Raw genomic sequence first — 20,854 nt, forward strand, 5'->3', positions numbered from 1 at the left:
ACAAAGCTCTCAATGTCCTAAAATGTATGGAATATCCCCTGGCTGTCCACAAGAGGGCAACACAGGGTTTATTCATGGTTGGGTGCTTTTTTACTTTGCACCTAAATTATGTTTGGGGAGAATCTGTCAAATGCAACATTTCATTATGATGCAGTAGACCCAGCTTTTATTTAAGACATTAGGCTCGTTCGAGATGAGCAAGTTCTGCGCAGAATCGATCGGCGGCGATCGGCACGCAATGCATGCCGGTTAGATTTGTGTCCGACTTGGTCCCGACTTGCTCTGACGTCATGCACACGTGGTCAACGATACTCTCACGAGACCAAGCTGGCTGTCGATTTCAGAGTCAGTCGCCGCAGTTGCTCTCAAACGACGGCTTGGCCCAGTGCATGATGGGAAACGCCTGGCTCTCGCCACATCAGAGAGCTGATTGGCTCTTAGATCTGACAGCAAACACCACGTGTTGTAGAAAATCCTTATTTTTTGTGTAGTTGTAGTACTTAACCCTCGATTATTGACTATTCGTCTCATGTTTAATCTAAAAACACATCTTGTGTGGTTGATAATACAAAATCGTATATATTTTCATAACACATATCTAAACCAGTAGTAATGTATTTCACAGGCAGACATAAAAAATACCAAAGGATGCAGCTACACAGTCATTTCTACATAAATATATATATATATATTTATAAACACATAATAAATCCAAACGTGATCTGTAAACTACAAGTAAACAAAAGTTCGGAACTAACAGGAAGTACTTTTTTCCGTGACCGACTTGATTGCAGTTTTTTTGTCAACGCCTCCTGCTGCAGCCGCCTGCTCTCGTCTGGATTCCAGGCGAGGTGCAGCTCTAACGAACGAGCCTAGTGCTGACTTTGCCTAATGGAATTACCCACAGTTCATAGCAATGTGATGTTAAACACGCAGTTCCCAATGGAAGCATGAAGACGAAAAAAAAGACGAAAAAAAAGGTAAACAAAGACACGTGGGCGTTCAGCCCGATAAAATACATTTACACTACAACAATACGAATTAAAGATGGAACATAAAAACATATGAAATCAGAGGAATGCAAGCAGAATATATATATAATGATATTTTGTTTACATTCATCAAACATTTCGTTTTGACAAAAACAAGTAAATAGATAATTTAAAATGACGTTCAAATCAGTGAATAAAAAGTATAAAATAAATACACAATTGTACACAATATTTTTGTATGTAGTCACGTGATATGTTGCAGCGAAGCGCTGTCCCATTCATATTAGGCTCGTTCGTAGAGCTGCGCCTCGCCTGCAATTCAGACGAGAGCAGGAGGCCGCAACAGGAGGCGTTGACAAAAAACTGCAATCAAGTCGGACAGTTGTCAGCTGTGTATACGCAGGAAGTCACAGAAAAAAGTACTTCCTGTTAGTTCCGAACTTTTGTTTACTTGTAGTTTACAGATCACGTTTGGATTTATTATATGTGTTTAGAAATATATATTAATGTAAAAATGAGTGTGTAGTTGCATCCTTTGGTCTTTTGATGTCTGCCTGTGAAATACATTACTAGTAGTTTTGATGTGTGTTGTATAAATACGATTTTGTATTAACAACCACACAATAAATGTTTTTAGATCAAACATGAGACTAATAGTCAATAATCCAGCGTTAAGTATTCCAACTACACATAAAATACGAATTTTCTACAACATGTGGTGTTTGCTGTCAGATCTAAGAGCCAATCAGCTCTCTGATGTGGCGAGAGCCAGGCGTTTCCCATCATGCACTGGGCCAAGCAGTCGGGGGAGAGCCACTGCAGCGCCTGCCTCTGAAATCGACGGTCGGTTTAGTCTCGTGAGAGTATCGTTGACCACGTGTGCATGACGTCAGAGCAAGTCGGGAGCAAGTCGGACACAAATCTAACTGGCATGCATTGCGCGCCGATCGCCGCCGATCGATTCTGCGCAGAACTGGCTCATCTTGAACGAGCCTATTTACACCAGTTTAAGCCCTCAAGCCTCTCACACTCAGCCACTTAAGCAGCTGACGTCAGTAAATCCCTGAGGGTTCAGGGTTTGAGGGTTTAGGGGGGAGATTGAGATTGGGCCTGAGATTGGACCTAGCTCTCCAACGACTGCGTGGCCCAGTGCATGATGGGACACATCAGAGAGCTGATTGGCTCTTAGATCTGACAGCAAACATCACGTGTTGTAGAAAATCCTTATTTTATGTGTAGTTGTAATACTTAACGCTCGATTGTTGACTATTCGTCTCATGTTTGATCTAAAAACACATCTTGTGTGGTTGTTAATACAACATCGTATTCATATAACACATATCAAAATGAGTAATGTATTTCACAAGCAGACATAAAAAAAACAAAGGATGCAGCTACACATACATTTCTACATAAATATATATTTTACAAACCTATGAATAAATCCAAACGTGATCTGTAAACTACAAGTAGACAAACGTTCAGAACTAACAGGAAGTCATTTTTTCTGTGACTTCCTGTGTATACTTTGAAGGCAGCTGAAAACTGTCCTACTTGATCGCAGTTTATTGACAACGCCTCCTGCTGCGGCCGCCTGCTCTCGTCTGGATTCCAGGCGAGGCGCAGCTCTTACGAACGAGCCTGTTGAACGCACAGGAACGATGACGACATCTAGTGTGACTCTGTGATTGGCTCGACGGCCTGTAACTCAACCGAACTCGTCAGAGGCGGAATGGGCGGGACAAAACAACACGGAGGCTCATCATGGCGGGATGCATGAAAATGGCAAACTGTTTCCCCTCTATAAGTGCTAATTTACCGGTTTTCATGGTGCTACTTCTCTGTTTACCGCAGACATCAGGAAACCAGGATACGGGTAAGAAGCAGTGATGGCAGCAATAACGGACAACTTCACTAACACGATACATATATTAAACAAGTTGCATCGGTCAGGCTAACTCATGTTAGCTCGTGTTGGAATTTTTAGACGCAACCTAGCGTTGAGTGAAAATGAAACTACAGAAGTGACGTGATGCTCAGGCTTTCTCTCATCCCGGCCGCTGTTGGCTGTTCTCTGATTCTGTCTCTGTGTAGGGGAGACATTTAATCAGTTGGTTTCATGTATTTAACTGTTTCAATTGGGCTGAAAACAAATCTGTGAAACCTGAATTACTGCTGAGTTTACAAGCCCGACCCGCCCTCTGGTTATTGCTGTCACGCTAATTATAGAACCTCTGCGTCACTGAAAAGATATTAATTTAGTGAAAACAATGATATATTAACACCTGTTACGCTTGTGGTACGCGTTACTGTATTCTTTTAACCTTTTATAATATAGTATTTTGTTGGGAGTTGATGATTTGACAATGGATCAAGCTTGAAAAATCTCAGTTGACATGAAACGTTTCTTATGTGCAGTTACAAAACAGACTGTTTTTATAATCTATTTATTAGGATTTTACTAAATGATTCTATGTATATAGCAATAATTATTATAAATGACATCAATATTAATAATCCACATATTAGCTTCCCCAGTCTTGCTGTCTTTTTAAAAATGAAAGTAGATATTTGTGACACATTTTTGAAGATTTCCAGTAGGAATCGCAGAACATGGGGCAGACAGGGTAGGGAAGTCAGGACGTATTGAGGGGCGGACGACACGAACAAATACACAAAACCTTGATTTAAGAAGACTGTCATCTTTTAAATGTGTTGCTCATGTCAGAAACAGACCAATTTATCAAGCAACATGTGATGCAATATTGGTATTACATGCATGTCTCTTATCAAACGCAGGTAATAAACATCCCGTAACTGATCTCCAGGATGGAGAGTCGTACGTAATGTCAGGGTCCAACCGGTTCTGTTACGAGAACTCTGTGGTTCCGAGTTGGAGGCAAACATGGACAAGAATTCAGGTAAGTTACACAAATGGTGGTTAGCTGAATTCAGATATGTTTAGTGTGTATCTAATGCACTTTCTCAATCATAAAATAGTTAGATAATGCTATCACAAATGCTGTTATCAGAATCAGAACCATTTATTGCCATGTATGTTTTCACATACAAGGAATTTGTCCTGGCGGGAGGTGCATAAGATTTAAACAATAACTGGAGTGTGAAAAGTAGGAGCATAAAATATACAATTCAATCTACAATAGTATATAAAATGAAGATAAAGTACAGAGAACAGTACTGCAAAGTGTTCTCACCTTCAGTCTGGGTATCTTGGGCCAAATGTTGTGTGGTTTAAAGTTTAATATTGTTGTGATCAATGACATCAAGAAAAAACGGAAGCCTCTGCTGGGTTATTGTGTAAACAGTTACTAACCAGAGTTATATCTTACAGCACTTGATATTAACAGTTAGTAATGGGGAAACTCAGTTGATGAGGTACATAATAACTGAATATTTCTGATAGGTCAAAGTGTGGAGTTCAAACGTGTTCAAGGTGGAAACTGTGGCGGGTGAGGAGGAGCTGCAGGAGCTGGATCGCTTCAGTGTCTGGGGCTGGTTTCAGAGCTTGTTACGTGAGCGGCACAATGAAACCACTATTAACATCAATCTGTTCAGCAAGAAGACATGCTTCAAGATCGATCCTGCTGACAAAACAAATTATACTGTCAAGCCCTTTAGTAGTAAGTGAAAAACAAATACACACACTTAGTTTGCTGGTTATTGATGGATATCAAAATCAACACAATGTCCTTTTTTCCCCTTACAGAGTTTGATATCTATCTGTTTTTGGTTTTCCTCGCTGGAGCATCTTTGTTTTTCTTTGCAGGATCACTCAGCAGGTAATTTTCCCAACTCATGTTTCATTGTTAGTATTTTACAGCATTGTATCTTTTTAACTATTTTTTTCTTCCTTAAATGAAGAAGTCAAGTTTTCTTCTACTCTGCTGGTATGAGCACTGGCATGATCGCCTCACTCATCATCCTCTTTTTCATTTTGGCACGCTTTTTGCCAAAGGTAAGGAATTTCATTGCCCACAAATATGCATAATTGTATGAGTTAAATCACTTTGGCCTCATACTTAATTAATTATTGTACTCTTTTGTGTTTGTTGCTGCAGAAAAGCCCTTTTTATGTCTTGATTGTTGGCGGCTGGTCGTTTTCTTTGTACGCCATCCAACTTGTCTTCAGGAACCTCGGCGTAATTCTGCGAGAACACTGGAACGTGGCATTAGGTACTGACCCTCTGTTACCCAAACTTTATCGATAGAAACATCAGACCAAAGCAAGACTCTTAATATAGCATATTAAATAGCTATTTTTGGACCAATGAGCATGTAAGATAGGCATCTACTATATTTGACAGATTGATTTTAAGATAATTTAATGCAACAGATACAATGATAATATAATAGTGTAACAATACAAGTGCACCCTTTCAAAGAGCAATTTACTTTTAATTCTTAAGAATATACAGGCATTGGATTTGAAATGTGAAAAAATGTTAAGTAGTGTATATTATCTAAATAAACAAAGCATAAAATAATAATACAGCACAACCAAAATAATAAATAATGTGTGTGTGTATATTTAATGCACTTTCTCAATCATAAAATATATATTAATTTTGTCTGTTTTTGTCAGGTTATGTGGCAGTGGTGGGATTCATCACTTTTGCTGTGTGCTACCGGTACGGTCCTCTGGTGGATGCGAAGAGCATTAACATCTTGTCATGGACGCTGCAGCTCTTTGGCCTACTTTTGATCTATTTTGGGATTCAAATTCAGCAAGTTGCATTCGCCATCATCGTGGCAGCTTTGTTCTCGAAACATCTGCAGTACCCATTCTTTCTGACAGTTACTGCTTGGAGGTGGGTGTTCACAGTGCCGACAGAAGGTGGCGTAAGAGTACCGTAATATACCAGATTCAAAATAACTTTTAAAATAGTGTGGTCCTGTTAGCTTATGTAGTGTAATGTAGCTCAATGGTTGTAAACAGAATTATCACATTATTATCATCATTATTAATAATAACTCTTGTGTTTTTGATACTATAGAAATGTATTTGATAATCTACTATATTTATTGTTTGGAAAGTCTTGCATACTTCATGTTTTGTTTTTTTAAACGGTGATACTGAATTCTCCCTTTTTAGAATAAGTAGTCATATTCATTTCTTATCTGCTTTTTTTCTTCTTGTTGTGTTGTGCAGGAAAATGAAAGGGTATGTTCGTTGGAAGCCAGAGCCACGTCGCCTGTTGACTGAGGAAGAGTATCAAAAGCAGGGGGAGGAAGAGACTTTGCGTGCTCTGGAGGAGCTGAGGAAGCACTGCAACAGCCCGGAGTTCAGCCCATGGAAGACAGTCTCCAGGATTCAGTCCCCGAAAAGGTGCCAATCCTGATGTTCTGTTCCTAGAAGTTTATAATTTATTAAAACGCATCATATCCGGCTGCTTTAACCCAGCTTGGTTTAACAAAAATAGAAAGACACTTAAACTACTACACTTAAACTTGCATTTGGGTCCGGCTATTATCATAAAGAGATACTGTGATTCAATACAAAGTTGATAGTATTCCTACTATTAAGTTAACAGGGGAAATAATTACATTAAATGAATAGATGGCAAATTCATCTGTTGGCTATAATCAATTGAAACCCCATTACGATTACACTCATTCAAAGGGAAAATGTGCCACCTTTTCTGTGAATGTCCAAACAGTGTTGATGGTAAATTTAGTAGATTAAAGCAATAGATTCTTCAGTGCGTGCTACATTGACTGAGAAAGCTGAGTTTGCAGCTAGAAAATCAGTTCTTTCTGCATTCAGCGCCGTGATTTAATCGGGTACTTTGCAGTTCCTTAAAAGGTCTTAAAACACCTTAAATTGAGTTATATTCAGGGTCTAAATGTCTGGAATAGAAAAAGGGGAGGGAATATTTATATCACTCAAATTCAATAAAACTCAAACTGTAGTCTAGTTTATTGTTTGCTGCTTATTATATGTAGGTATTAAAAAGGTCTTGAAAGTCATTACATGTGTACTTAAAAAATGTGCAGATACCCTGTTGATGTGACTGTGACATTGTTGGATGTAAGGAAGTACTACAGGCTATTTCAACTTTTCTTTGATTTCTCTGGGTAGCCATTGCATTAGCGAGAGGAAATAGACGGCAGGGACCCTCCAAGCATCAGAGTCTCTAGGGCAGTGCATCCTGGTACGTGTAGGCACTGCCGAAACGGCTCCGTGAACAGAAGAACTCAGCTTTCTGGATCACTATAACATGCACTGAGGTATTAAATGCCCCACTTCACTACATTTACCTTCAACACTGATTGGACATCCACCTAAAAGGTGGCTGAAGTTTCCCCTTTTGGAAGAATAAAATTAAAAAACTAAAATCTATTTTGATTTAATGTTGTAAAACATGAAAACTTCCAAGGGGTTTCAAACTTTTTATATGCACTATATTTTGTTGGCTAAATTGATACTTATTCAGATCACAATAATCTCAAACTGATTTTTATTTTTGCTTTATCATGCTATATTACTTGGCCATTTATAATGATCAGTGCAGTGAACATGGGTTTATTAACCCATTACTAATGTTGCACATTTGCAGACATATAAAAAAAAAAAGTATAGTTAGCTATAAGGATTAAACCGTTAAAAACTCATTAAATTATGATGCATTGGTTAACAATTGCTGGATAAATAAAGTATTACTGCGTTGTTGGTATTGATTAATAATGGTGTTAACTAGTGTTTTTATTGATTTAGTGATTAACTACTTCTATCACATTTTTTATTAATGGTATATGAATCTATCTAAAATAACTCCTACTTTTCATTTAAACGTAGCCAAACATCACGTATCATGTAGTATGTATGTACTCCTAACGACCAGGACATGGCGTATATACTGTGTAATATGGCCATTGATGCTGATATTGTCCCTTTAATCCACAGGTTTGCTGATTTCATTGAAGGGTCTCCTCACTTGATGTCAAATGAGGTGTCTGTTCACGTGCAGGAATACGGCTTTGGAGGAGCTTTTTTTGAGGATGAGTTATTTGACACGGACGACGAAGACGACAATATTAAGCCGATGATGATACCGGAGTGAGACAGCGCTGTGTTAAAAGACACACGAAAACGGCGACAATGATATCATTGCCTTTTGGAAAAGGTGGCCGGAGAACGGCTCTCCATGGCTTCAATGCAAACGTCCAGACTGACGAAGTGATCACTGTGGAGGCTGGATTAAGAAAACTCTGGATTGTGATATCGGTCAGAAGACAAAAAACAGGCAGAACAGTGTGGTCGGATATGTTATCAGCATAAAAAATGTCAAAGTAATGTAATTTCAAAGAATGTACACTAAAGCCAAATCTGTTAAAAACGAGGTTACAAATATGGGGACACGTTGCGATTAGGACCGTTTTCGGAGGTCAAAAGCAATTTAACATTTTACTGTGTGACGGTAGTTTGTGTTGTCTTTAGCTTAGTAAATGATTTTAAGTTTTAGTTTTCGAAACGCGTTGTGTTCACCGCCCTGAGCCTCTAAATGGATTCACTGCAGCAATGAGAGCATCCAGATTACATGTAAAGTACACCATGTGATGATACGTTCTCTGCTTTTTGAACTGCAACATGATCCGGTGGTGGTTATTATTCTATCTTTCTGCTCAGGGAAGAAAGGTTTGTTCAAGTTTGTATTTCAGTGTTTTCTTTTTTAATGGACATAAGTGTCCCCAAAGTATTTTGAATAAAAATATACTTGAACTCTGGCATATATGAATTAGCATCATTGTATAAGATTATTAGAACTAAAAGGTGGGAAGACGTTAATTACATGAGCACATGGCTTTGGTTAAACCAATAAGATGAGGTTTTATTTGTTTATAGTCTGTGCAAAAAGGATTTCTTCATAAAGGAGTGTCAGTACAATTTGATGGTACTCGTTATTTACATAAGACACTACACAGTGATGTATCTACTTTATAATAATAATCAAAAAATCACACTGATGTGGGTCATTCTGCTGCTGAATTACTTGTAAGTGCATTTTACTGCAAGTACTTCTGTAATTTTATTTTAAGGCACTGCTACTTTTATTTTAGGTAAAACATCTAAATACAACTTCCACTACAAGATTTTCAAAAGAATAATTTAAGGTATTTCAAGTTTTAACGGATTCCTATTAACATCTACGGTTGCAAGAAATTCCCCTTTTTTTAAATTTCTATACATTTTCAAAAATGGTTTTACAATGCCCACAATAGGTTCCCACAGCCCAAAATGATACATTTTAAAGGAGTTTTGTCCAAACAATGTAAAAACTTTAAACCTGGACATTGGAACATCTTTGTCCAAGAAAACATCTTGAGAGTATATTGAAATAAAACAGATCATCCTTGCATTTGAGAAGCAGAAAACAGCAAATTTGGGGCACATTTGTTTGATTAATGACTTAACACATTGTTATTACTGTTTTTTTTTATCAATGTCCTGTCATCTAATCAACCAGTCTAGATACAACATAGCTTTAAAGAGATTGTTATTAACACTGCTCTTGCAGAGGTTTCATTTGATTAGAAATGACAAACATTGTGAATATGCATAAGCATTATGAATGGCATCTTTTGTCTTTCCTTCAGTAACCAAAAAAAAATCCCCCCCAGATCCCATTAGAGATTTTCTTGTGTTTACCGTCTGTTAAAACTCATCTGTTCAATTTGACTGGATTTTACGTTCGCAGGAACAAAGTAGAAATGTCTGACCTTTCTCATATCTGCTGTTTATATCTCTCCATGTAACTTTGTTTCAGATGTTAAAAGACAAAGTGATGACTGGCATTCACTCATAATGCATGAGTCGCACTGAGTCCTGTGCACTAAATGCTCTCAGTTTTAAACAGACGGCAATATGCTGTACCTCGGGACAAATCTTCTGAGTTCACATTGAATTGGAAGTGGAAGCAAAACTGGGATGAAAGTGGATGACTAAGATCAGGTACATTTTAGTATATGTTGGCACAAACAACTATAACACTGTATTCATCATTTTCTTTCCCACTGTAGTTTTAGTGAGCCATATCTGATGACATTTAGCTCAACTGCCCTCTGCATCCCACCACTGGCTTCTTTACACCAATGTGAATGTCCTCGCTGCATTTGAACACAGGGAACACCCCAACAACCATTGATAACTGATGATTACGCATGTATACAACAGCTGACTACGGATGGCATTATTTGCATGCGTTTCCCAGGATCAAGTAGGGATACTCAACTGATGCATTTCCGATGACTGACTTCCCCAAAGAAATGCATCACCAACAGGGAAACCTCACTGCAATGGCAAAGTGACCACATTGCATGCAAAAGGGGGAGGGGGAGGGGGGGGGGAAATCCCTTGGATATACAAACATAGTGTACACGCTGTGACAGCCCCCTCATAGTGCCCCTCTTATGTAAAGTATCTGGAGTTCCCCACAGCTTACAAACTGCTCCACAATTGATTCTTACAAAAAGGAATTTGCCGTTTTTTTCTACTTGACCATGTGGAATAGAGATAAGACGACCACGCACTCACACCGTGTAGCTCTTACTAACATTTTATAAGTGGGAAACAACGTACAGCTTTAGAAAACAGTAAATTACATGATCGTGTGTGATAGCGTGTAAAGGCATGCTGCATATAAATCATTCACAGTAAATCAAGATAAAGCATGGAGGAAAACAGAAACGTGTCATTCAGAACATAAACCACACTGCCGCAATGAATTCATTCACATTTATGCAACAACCAGTCAGTTTTACAGACGTGCAGCCAGTGCAGTTTGTAACAGAAATCATCTGAGACAGACGAGGAATGAATAAACATCATATTCAAAAGCAGTTCAAATTTGCTCTCTTTCTTGAAGCCAGTGTCTGGCTTTTTGACAAACATACATCAGGAATGTCAGGAAAGAAAACAATTACTTTCATAACAGCAGCAGTGCATTTACTTTTTTTCAGGCTGCAAGAGGCAGCACAAACTGCAACTTCAATCATATATTACTCCACACAGTCTGTACAGTTAAGACACATCCAACTTCTCCTCAACCTCTAAACATAAAAACTAGAAGTCCATTGTTGGTGGTTAAAATCCAGTGTTCAGGCAGTACTGTCAGTATTTGTTGATCCCAAATATCCGTACTCCGTGGAACTGAGGCAACTTTGGAAGTAGGACACTAAGAAGGGAGCTTGTATTGATGAGGAAATGCGTGGCATCATATTTTGTGTAGAAACTGGCAAGAATATACCTGCACAGAGAGAAGGATAGTGTGAATGTAGCATCAACATTTACATTGAAGCACCAACAACATACACGGCAAACACTAAAGTCTCAAATTTGGAAAAAATAAATGTTTTCATTCTGTATGATGGTTAAGCATAGTTTCAGTTTGGTCCTCTTGTGGCAGGGCTGAAATGCAGTGGAAATGGTTTTGCAGGATTACATTCATTTTCATGGCAAATAGGGACTTTGCAATTCATCTGATCACTCTTCATAACATTCTGGAGTATATGCAAATTGCCATAAAAAAAATGAGGCAGCAGACTGTGTGAAAATTATTAGTTGTGTCATTCTTTTGGTCATGGCTGTACATGGATGATTGCATCAGTTTAAAGTCCCATTGAAACAGAAGTGGGAGCTTCTGATGACTCATCCTGCTCTCAGCGTTAACATAGTAGTAGCTAACAGAGCAATATCAAGAGAGAGATAGGAGATTGTTGGTATATTCACGGGCAAAAACCTGGTTTTAATTTCCAAATTAATTTGGTTGAGGTCTAATTAATTCAAGAATGTAGATTTTCAACCGACAGTTGACAAGAAACGACCCGCGGAGTTTTGCCAGCTCGGGCGCTGGCGCTGTGGAAGGAGGCCAGACGCAATTCATCTTTATGTTCGATTGAATATCTGCAACGTTTCTCTTGTCCGCCTCATAATAGAACAACAGGTGACGGTTGTGTGTGTGTCTTGTAAATGTGCATCCCTCAACTGTTCCATCCATTTCACTCTTAAATAGATCACAGTATAGAATCTGAAGACGTTCTAAATTCCATTTCACTGGTACATTTAAAAACTGCCTTTTAAATCTTAAAGGTTTGAGAGATTGTTTCTGATCCAGTTGCCCTGGTAAGTGATGAAGCAAGCCTTCCGTCTGGAATAAGTCTGGACATTGAATTGTTTATACAATTAACTGGCATTTATTTTATTCAGCAGTTCCACACAGTAAGATAGAATCAGTTGTACTGCAACAAGACTAAGAGTCTATTGCCAGGTTGTACAAGATGTGCTGACGTTTACTCTCTGCCATCGTTGTCATAATAACTGAGTTGTGTGAGAACGAAAAGCTTGACAGGTAAATTAGCCTAAAATTGTTCCCAGAGAATCTTTAACAGCCTGAACAAGAGAGTGAAAATGGCTGTTTATCAATCATAATTGAAGAGAAACCCTGCAGACTTTCCAGCTCTGCAGAGGACTTTTTAAACATACGTACAGAACAATTGGTGAGATCGTGAGGAATTTGCGCGAAGATGTGAACTGGACACCGTAGTCCATCTGTTCCCAGTGTGTGAGGAGACGAGCTTTGCCTTGGTCTGGAGTCTCAAAGGGAGTGCCCTTCACTGTGTGGAGAAACAGGTACATCACCTGCAGAGGACAAACCACAAAGACAGACAGGTTTCCCTCCAGTTTGTACTTTTCCAGCAGAGCTGATAATTTTCATTGCATAGGGGGGAAAGTGTAAAAAAGTGAAAGTTAATAGGGCTGTATGTAATATCAATATCATGATATCAATATTATATTAAGTCGATTTTAGGGAAATGCAATCAATAAATTATTGATTGATAAAAAGACTGTCTGTCTTTTTGGCCAATTCAGAAAGTGCATGACCTCACATTGATGCAAAAATCATGTTAACATGTGAAATTAAAGGAATAGTTTGACATTTTGGTCAATTTGCCTTCTTGCTAAGAGATGAGAAGATCAATACCACTCTCATATCTGTCCATTAAATATGAAGGAGTCAGGACACGGTTAGCTTAGCAAAAAAAAATATTAGTAACTGCTTCCGGCAAAGAAATAGTCAGCACATAATTTAAAACTGAAACATATCTTCATAAACTTGCATTCTTTGTACAGATTAAACAAATGAGATATAGAGGTGCTGGTATAAGTGGATATTCATGATCTTTTGGACAGATTCAGGCTAGCTTTTTACCCCGAGAACACAAAGGTGAAGTGCTAATCAGTGTGAATTTCAATGCAAGTCCATCAAAATGAAAACTACAGCTTAATATTTAACAGCCAAATGTGAAAGTTTATCGAAATTGTCGTAGCTCTCGAAAGAAAGTGAATAACTGCATTTCCAAAAAGGAAAAACTATTCATTTAACTTATCATGGCTTTTTTAAACAATGCTCACAATTGGTCTCACACAGCCAGAGAAACTGCATAGGATAAATACAAAAATATCTGTGGGTTATTGTCACATATATTTCAGATGTGTATTACATTCTATATAGCTCTATCTTTAACTGACCAGGTTGTGGATGACGTTAGTAAGAGTCCAGACGAGCGGTACAGTGAAGAAAGGAATGCTGAGCAAGACGATGTGCAACACGACGGTCAGCAACATGTAGGTGAGCCATATTCCTCTGCTGTTCATCACCCGCGTGTTGGGGTTCACCTCGCTGTGAGCTACGCCCACGTTCATCTTAAATACAGAGGAGAGACGAAATGTAAGAGTTCAGGATGCTGAAAACAAGCGTCTGTTGATTCAAGAGGCACTAAGAGACTTTTTAATCACCTGGGACAATAGATATTTAACTTCTCAAATATGATGCTTTGAAGCAGACTAAAGCTCAAACCGATCGCCTAAGACATTTTAAAATGAGTGCTAGTGACTAGTTATGAGATTGATCTGCTGAAATTTAGTTTTTGCTCATTCCATCACCAAACAATACAGACAGTGCAACACTTATAGTTACAATCATCACACTACAGTTCAATTTCATGTTTGTACTTTAGCTTTTATTTGTATTTGTATAATGTATGCATTTATTTATGAATATATTCAAATGATCTATCCACTTCTTTAACAGCTGTCACATTCATCAGAAGGAATATTAATCTGACAATAGTTTTCAAAGTCAAAGATATTACATTTTTACAACAACATAAAACAAAGAAAAGCTACATATTCTCACATTGGAGGAATCCGGCAATGCTCCAACTAAATCGTATCTACATTATAGAACAATCCACTGATTATTATCTTGATTCATTGTTTAGTCTATAAAATGTCCCAAAAATCCCCCTCACAATTTCCTGTGGATATCCCAAATGGATATCATGAAATCTCTTGTTTTAAACCTGATGACTCTGATATTGTCACATTAGAAAAAGAAAAAGCAGCAAATCCCCACAGTTGAGAAGTTGGTGCTTCAAAATAGACCGTTGATTAGTCAATTACTTTAACAAAAGTTAATCAGCTACTTAATTACAAACTAATGTGCACTTAGACCTACTTCGCAACTGTTATTACTAACTGTATAATTGGTGTTTATTATTAGTTATATTCATTGTACATTTAATGTGCTGGTTAGAGACATCTTCTACTGTTGGTGTAACATCAAACGATTAATCAAGAAACTATCACATCTTAATTGTTACCACAACTCTGGGTGAAAGACTCCGCCCGACTGAATTATTCTATGAAACTAAACACTCGCTTCCTTCCGCTCAGGACTTCACTACGTCACTCAGCTAGCGTTACAACTAACCGCAACAGTCAGACAACAATCGGCACAACAAAAACAATAACGAAGCAGCGATAACGTTTGATTCTTAAATATTACACGAGCAAATAACACAAAACCCTTCACACAAAACCAACATTGTTCAACTTTCAGCTCAACAGTTCGCTTTAAATGACACAACGGGCTCATGCTAGCTGTCAAGCTAGCAGTGTAGCTGCTGACTACAGGGTGACGCGCTAACGTTCGATCGACGTGACGTTGGTCGGGATGTAAATAGTGATGCTCACTACATCACTACTAAAGAGGTTAAACGCCTCTACTAAACCCTGATCAATTAGCCTCGCCCATTCGTCATTTTGAGGTTTAAAACTTAACTTTTAAAAAGAGCAAACTTTACCTTCCTGTGTTGTCGTAGCTCAACAGGAAATTCCTCGTTCTTTCTTTGACCCCGCCCTCGTCAGCTTCGGGCTGGTTCCGTTCCGCAGCGACAGCGGGCGGCTAACAAAACTCCCGCCTTCGTCCACCTGTCCTCATCGGCGTCAGGTGACGGGACGGGACTGCGTTTTTAGAAAAGAGTTCTTGGTCTCCAAGAAAGTCCCTGGATCCCCCAGTAAACGTGAGCAATAGCTGTAACATCATTGTTAATTCCCAATCCTTCTCAAGATTTATATAAATATTATGAAATAAAATGAATACACAGTGAAACATTATCTCACCAGGCCAGAGGTAGTGGTTAATGACTGAAGACATTCTGAAGTTTGTGTTATCATATACCCTACTAATGTAATGTCAAAGCCTGATATACATTTTCTCTGTGCCAAAGTTAAGATATATGTTACTGAGAACATAAAGTTAAAAAGAGCTTCACTTCGATCATCATTAATACATCAGTCAACAAAATCCAACAACAATATAGCATTCTGCAAAGGAGCATTCGGTACAATAATAACTTTTCCTACTTTCAGTATATATTTTGCTGATATTACTGTACTTCCAATTAAGTAAAATTTTTAAATGCAAGATATTGCGATATCTACTTTTACATAAGTCTATGAATACTACTTCCACTATTGATTGTGACCTCACAGACGGTAAATCGTTGTAGCTTATTTGTTTATCTACATGGATGAATATCAGAGTAACTATACATGCAAAAGAACCAGTAAAGGGAGTGGGACATTCATTTGTGCGCACTACTCAATATTTTAACATAATTGAATTACTTGACTGAATAGTGGACGATATGGATAAAATCACTGTGTATACATTTTATTTCATAATATTTATATAAATCTTGAGAACTTAATTGAGTAAAGAACCAGATGGGATTGTTTGCTGTTGTTGGCGTATCTAGTAAAATATGTACCTGACAAATTAAGATCACATTCATAAAACAATGCTGTTAAACCAGTAAGACAGGGAAGTTCCCTGGGTTAGCTGTTAACACTACTCCGAGATTTAATGTTATATTTTGTGCACCATGCTTTCACCTGGGGCTAAAAACCACAAATCTAATCAATCTATCCGTTGAGCCAAATCTTGCATTGAATGTCATTGTTGTGGAGCTCACAAACAAAAATTGATGGTCCGTAAGCCTTTGAGCAAATATTTCCCAAAGTATCACTTGACAGGTCTTTCTGGTCTTAAAGTTGCCTTGCATTAGTTAAACTGAGGTTTAACTTTGCATCCGAAGAAAGAGTAAAGTAAACTCAAAGCATGGGATAATAATTGAATTTAATACATGAGATACATAGCATGGAGGATTATTTTTGATGAGGGAAAATGACTAATTCAGGAGGGGAAGAGATAACAAAAACACAGGCTTTTACCGCCATGCTCAGCAGATTGGTTCCCAAAGCATGAGAGGTGTGTAAAAAATAGGAAGTGGCACAAAGTCGCAAATGACCCATCGATTATATGCTCTGATGGAGCTCTGGTTTGCTGAGTCAAGTCATATATTGAAGCATGTTTTTATATGGACATTTTATTTTTTATATAATAATGAGGATATTTACAAATTACAACCGGTATCCTTATATATTGTAATCAATTCATGTCTAAATGATCAGAAAACAAGAGGCCGGATTTCTTACACTTTAAATGACATCATAAACTCTCACAGGTGACTAACACATTTACCTTTCTGCTTGCATCACCCTCATGCAAACACAAGCTACATTAAATACTGCCAGCAAATCCCCATTCATGCTCACAACATAATACACTCTTCAGAGGTCGCGAAAGATCTTCACTCTGACTTCTGGTGGTTCATCGCCACAATGACTTTATCATGACGATCAAAGATCAAAAACAACTGCAAGACCTCAATTGTTTGTTTTTCTTTAGGAAGAGCATTACATCTTCAAAGAGTATGCCTTACTATATGCTTTATACACTTTTTAAATGTATTTTCTTTTGCCTGTGCAACTTATTTAAGCATATCATTATCCTCTCTCTGCTTTTAGATAGGTGCTAAATACCTAATTTGGGATTTTACCTTCAGTTGTTGCCTTCAAAGACAGGATGAGAGTTTAGGTTAAATTCTGGATGTTAAGTCAGTCGGAGAACAGATTTCTTTGTTGAGCAATCTGGTACCTTTACACTGAGCCCACTGCTACTTCCTCTTCCCCCACGTTCCTGTTCTCCATTGAGTTACTACTAATACAACATTGCATGATCAGAGTGAGTGAAGGAACTCAACTGAGCACTATAATAGAGCCACTGACTGGGAGGAAGTATGCAGAAAGTTGTGGATCTCCGTAGAGCAACAGGAGTGTTTTAGGAAAGCACAGCTTCCTCCTTGTCTCAGCATATTTCTCTTCATGTTGTTTGGGGTATTAATTCACAGAAAGTGCATGGTAACTTCCTTCCTTCACAATGAAAGGAACCATCGGCATAACAAAATACTGTGATGTCATTTATGAACCACAACACATGATGAAAGTCATATTGTCTGTTATGAATATTTTATTTATTCTGCACACAAAAGGACAACTGATTTGAATAAATATTAATAAATACATACATTAAATATGATTTGAATAAATATGTTAGATAATAATTCCATTGGAAATACTTTCCATGTATACATGGGAGAAACAAGAGTGGAAACACTGTTGTAGATTCATCAGCCATTGAAGGCTGTACTTGAGACTTGGATCAATGTGATCATAAGATTCTTGTACAATTAACAGCTGCATGTCAGCAAACATTTCATGCACTACATGCATTTCTGAGCCGAGCCCTGTGTGTGATGAGCCGGATCCCCAACAGCAAAGACTCGAGCGCTGAGGATGGAGAAGGAGAACAGTCTGTCCAGGGTGTAGTGGCACAGCGACTTCTCCTCCCAGTTTATAGGGAGAGTCTCTTCTTCAACGGTGTGGGACTCCTGTAGAATCAGAGAAGAAGAAAAAAAAACATTTAAACTTTTGTCCAGTAGTAACTGAAAAAAAGCTGCACATATTTCTGACTCTGATAGATGGAAATTAAGCTGTCTCTCCCAATGGTTATTGGGCTTTTTTTGGAACATTTATTTCAAACAACTGAGCTTACCAGGTGAAAACATGTTTTCATGTCTTTGTACAGTTTTTGTATCTTCGGCTTCACTTTGCTGACAAACTCTGAGCAGCTTGGAAATCCAGCAACCCTCTCCACTGCAGAGATGTACCTCGTTAGGCCGTTGAGTATCTTCTCAAGACATGTCTGAGGAAGGACAGAGGAAGAAGGAGACTTAAAATCACATCACAATCAGGATCTCATTGTCTTACGTTCATCAACTTTTCGCTGTCACTGATACAATAGGCACATTAATGTGATATGTGTTGCTTACCGCAGGCTTCTGTTTGAGGGTCTCAGGGTCACACTTATCTTCTGCCTTCATCCAACGGAGTACAGTGGTGAAATTTGACACATCTTTGGATCCATTTCGTGCCTATAAACCATTTCAAACAAACATGCTCAGTAACAATGGTGCATTGTATAAAAGTAGTAAACATGTCAATCAGTAAATGTTGTAATAAACTGCATATTTTAAGTCAACATGTTGTGTAAATGCCGGTTGATCTTCATATGACTGTGTACTTCCCAATACTTTATACTAAGTTGTGTTTTGATGTTTTGATCAAGATGTTTAATTAAAAAATGAAATGAAAAAAAAGTGTTTACATTCATGCCCTACCATAAAAACACATTTTTAAAAAGCATTACATTTATACAAAACCCATTAGGAGGCTTCATCAAAATGTTATTGCCAATGTTTTGTAGCGTATTTTGCATTTTGCATTAATAATTCCAAATAATGAAATACAATAAAAACAACTTACCTCTTTTGCAACGGTTCGAGCAACGTGATTGAGCTCCAGAGAGCTGCTCCGCACATCCCCGCATGCATCGTGCTGAGTGTGTCTGGGCGGAGCGCAGGATGCAGCCGCGAAAAGCAAGAACAGAGCAGCAAAAGACGTGAAACGAAGATCCATGGTGTTTGGTGTTAGGTTTGTTTAAATGAGTTGTGTTCTGCCAGTTCCTTTTGCTGTGAGCTCGACCCCGTGGGAGATGTGATTAGTGTGTGGAGTCGCGCTGCTCTTTTAAGTGTGCTCGTGCTCATGTGTGGGGGTGTTTCATCTCAGGTGAGTTCAAGCCGAGTGCAAATTCACGCTGCGGTGATTGCGCAATATGAGGTCACCATAATTACAGATGATGTAATTGTCGGTTAACACAAAAAGGGAAGAAGAGTCAAATATACAAGCCATAGACATGCCATTGTCTAAAATGACTCCATTACAAGTAAATTCCCATATTATCAGCAAAATTTACGATCAAAAGCAAAAGTACTTGTTATGCAGAATATATTCTTTCAGCATGTTCTTTCATGTTCTAGCTCATCCATTTGAGATACTTTGTAGCTACACTGGTATAATACTGCATCAGCATAGCAGATGTTTTTATATGTAAAAAGTAACTATAGTAAGTGTCAAATAAATGTACAACCTATGAGATAGATTGGAGTCGAAGTATAACATAAAATGGAAATACTTAGATAAAGTACAAGCATGTCTGAATTGTATGGATCTTGAGTAAATAAAGTAAATTACTTTGCACCACTGAGACTAAGACAATGATTGTGTGTTATAATCACAAGTTAAAGTTAAATGAACCGTGGGCTATGAACAAGGTTATTTATATTTGTATTCCTCTACTTTTTACATTTAAAATATTTTCTTGATCTCAATTTGGGATTTATTTAATGACATATATTAAATATTCTTATCTGAAATTATTTACACCTGTGATACAACTCAAGTGTGTGTGATAGAAACCCCTAGTATGACACATCAATTAACATTAATCTGTGCCAAAATCAGGTTTCACATTGATGTCTGTGTCGAGGAAGTGAGATTAACCTTTACAATTCAGGACAGTGATGAACTGAATTCTCCTCACAGATTGGACAAACTTTCCAGCTGTGTCCACAATCTGCCCCTCTTGTATACCAGAGAAAACCGTTTGCCGTTCAACTGAAATTTAGTTTTACAGATAAAGGAAATGACATGGGAAGGCTCAAGATATTTTTCTGCTTCCTTAATTCTTCCCATGTACGTTCTTTATTGTGGTAATATGTCTGTAACTGACTCAGTGCAATACAAAGTATGATCAAACAAATTTAGGAACAATACTTTCTTGTCATTTATTTATTAATTTGAAATGTTGGTAAAGGTGGAAAGAGTACTGATAGCCTTCTAATCCTTCAATTAATATGAACACAGAACAGATGTATATCACCTAAATAAGATGCTCAATTGATCACTTTTACGGGACAATCACTGCGATGTTATGCATGGACTATCTTTATACAAAAGGTAATATTTGTAGTGTTAAGATCAGGGCTGGATTCATTCGGTTTGCAACAGTAAGAAACCCAGATCTTAAAGTCAGACGTTCACTCACAGCCCCAACCTCCACACCTTTACTTCTTGCCTCACTACACAAAGTGAATATTTCCCCCTGTGTTACGCTGAACACATGGACATGAGTCACAGATGAGGTACAGAATTGCGGCACGGAATTGCCCAAGATACTGGGCTGCAGAACAGATTCTTT

General features: G+C 38.0%; 2 protein-coding genes across 2 annotated transcripts; one reads left to right on the forward strand and one right to left on the reverse strand.

The window, feature by feature from the left end:
- Window positions 1–2,756: 2,756 nt before the first annotated feature.
- nemp1 (nuclear envelope integral membrane protein 1) lies at window positions 2,757–8,738 on the forward strand (the record flags this gene model as incomplete). The annotated part of the gene is made up of 9 exons (XM_079226175.1): window positions 2,757–2,868; window positions 3,792–3,913; window positions 4,417–4,633; window positions 4,720–4,792; window positions 4,875–4,968; window positions 5,072–5,186; window positions 5,596–5,821; window positions 6,163–6,339; window positions 7,918–8,738. 9 exons carry the CDS (start codon window positions 2,757–2,759, stop codon window positions 8,072–8,074), a joined length of 1,293 nt encoding a protein of 430 aa, XP_079082301.1. The 3' UTR covers window positions 8,075–8,738.
- A 1,819-nt stretch (window positions 8,739–10,557) lies between these two features.
- Window positions 10,558–15,183, reverse strand: ormdl2 (ORMDL sphingolipid biosynthesis regulator 2). Its single transcript, XM_079226584.1, has 4 exons — window positions 15,156–15,183; window positions 13,540–13,713; window positions 12,497–12,648; window positions 10,558–11,257 (listed from the first exon to the last, which is right to left on the reverse strand). Exons 2-4 carry the CDS (start codon window positions 13,711–13,713, stop codon window positions 11,122–11,124), a joined length of 462 nt encoding a protein of 153 aa, XP_079082710.1. The 5' UTR covers window positions 15,156–15,183; the 3' UTR covers window positions 10,558–11,121.
- Between the last annotated feature and the right edge of the window lie 5,671 nt (window positions 15,184–20,854).

This window comes from Taurulus bubalis (assembly GCF_910589615.1).
Source record: "Taurulus bubalis genome assembly, chromosome: 11".
Classification (NCBI taxonomy): domain Eukaryota; kingdom Metazoa; phylum Chordata; class Actinopteri; order Perciformes; family Cottidae; genus Taurulus; species Taurulus bubalis.

What these genes read in the sequence shown, in the direction of transcription:
- ormdl2 (XM_079226584.1), bottom strand. Translation starts at nt 13,713, where the DNA reads ATGAACGTGGGCGTAGCTCACAGCGAGGTGAACCCCAACACGCGGGTG. An exon ending in CTAACGTCATCCACAACCTG is followed by an intron (nt 12,649 to 13,539) that starts GTCAGTTAAAGA and finishes TGTCCTCTGCAG; the next exon opens with GTGATGTACCTGTTTCTCCA. An exon ending in ACGATCTCACCAATTGTTCT is followed by an intron (nt 11,258 to 12,496) that starts GTACGTATGTTT and finishes CTCTCTGTGCAG; the next exon opens with GTATATTCTTGCCAGTTTCT.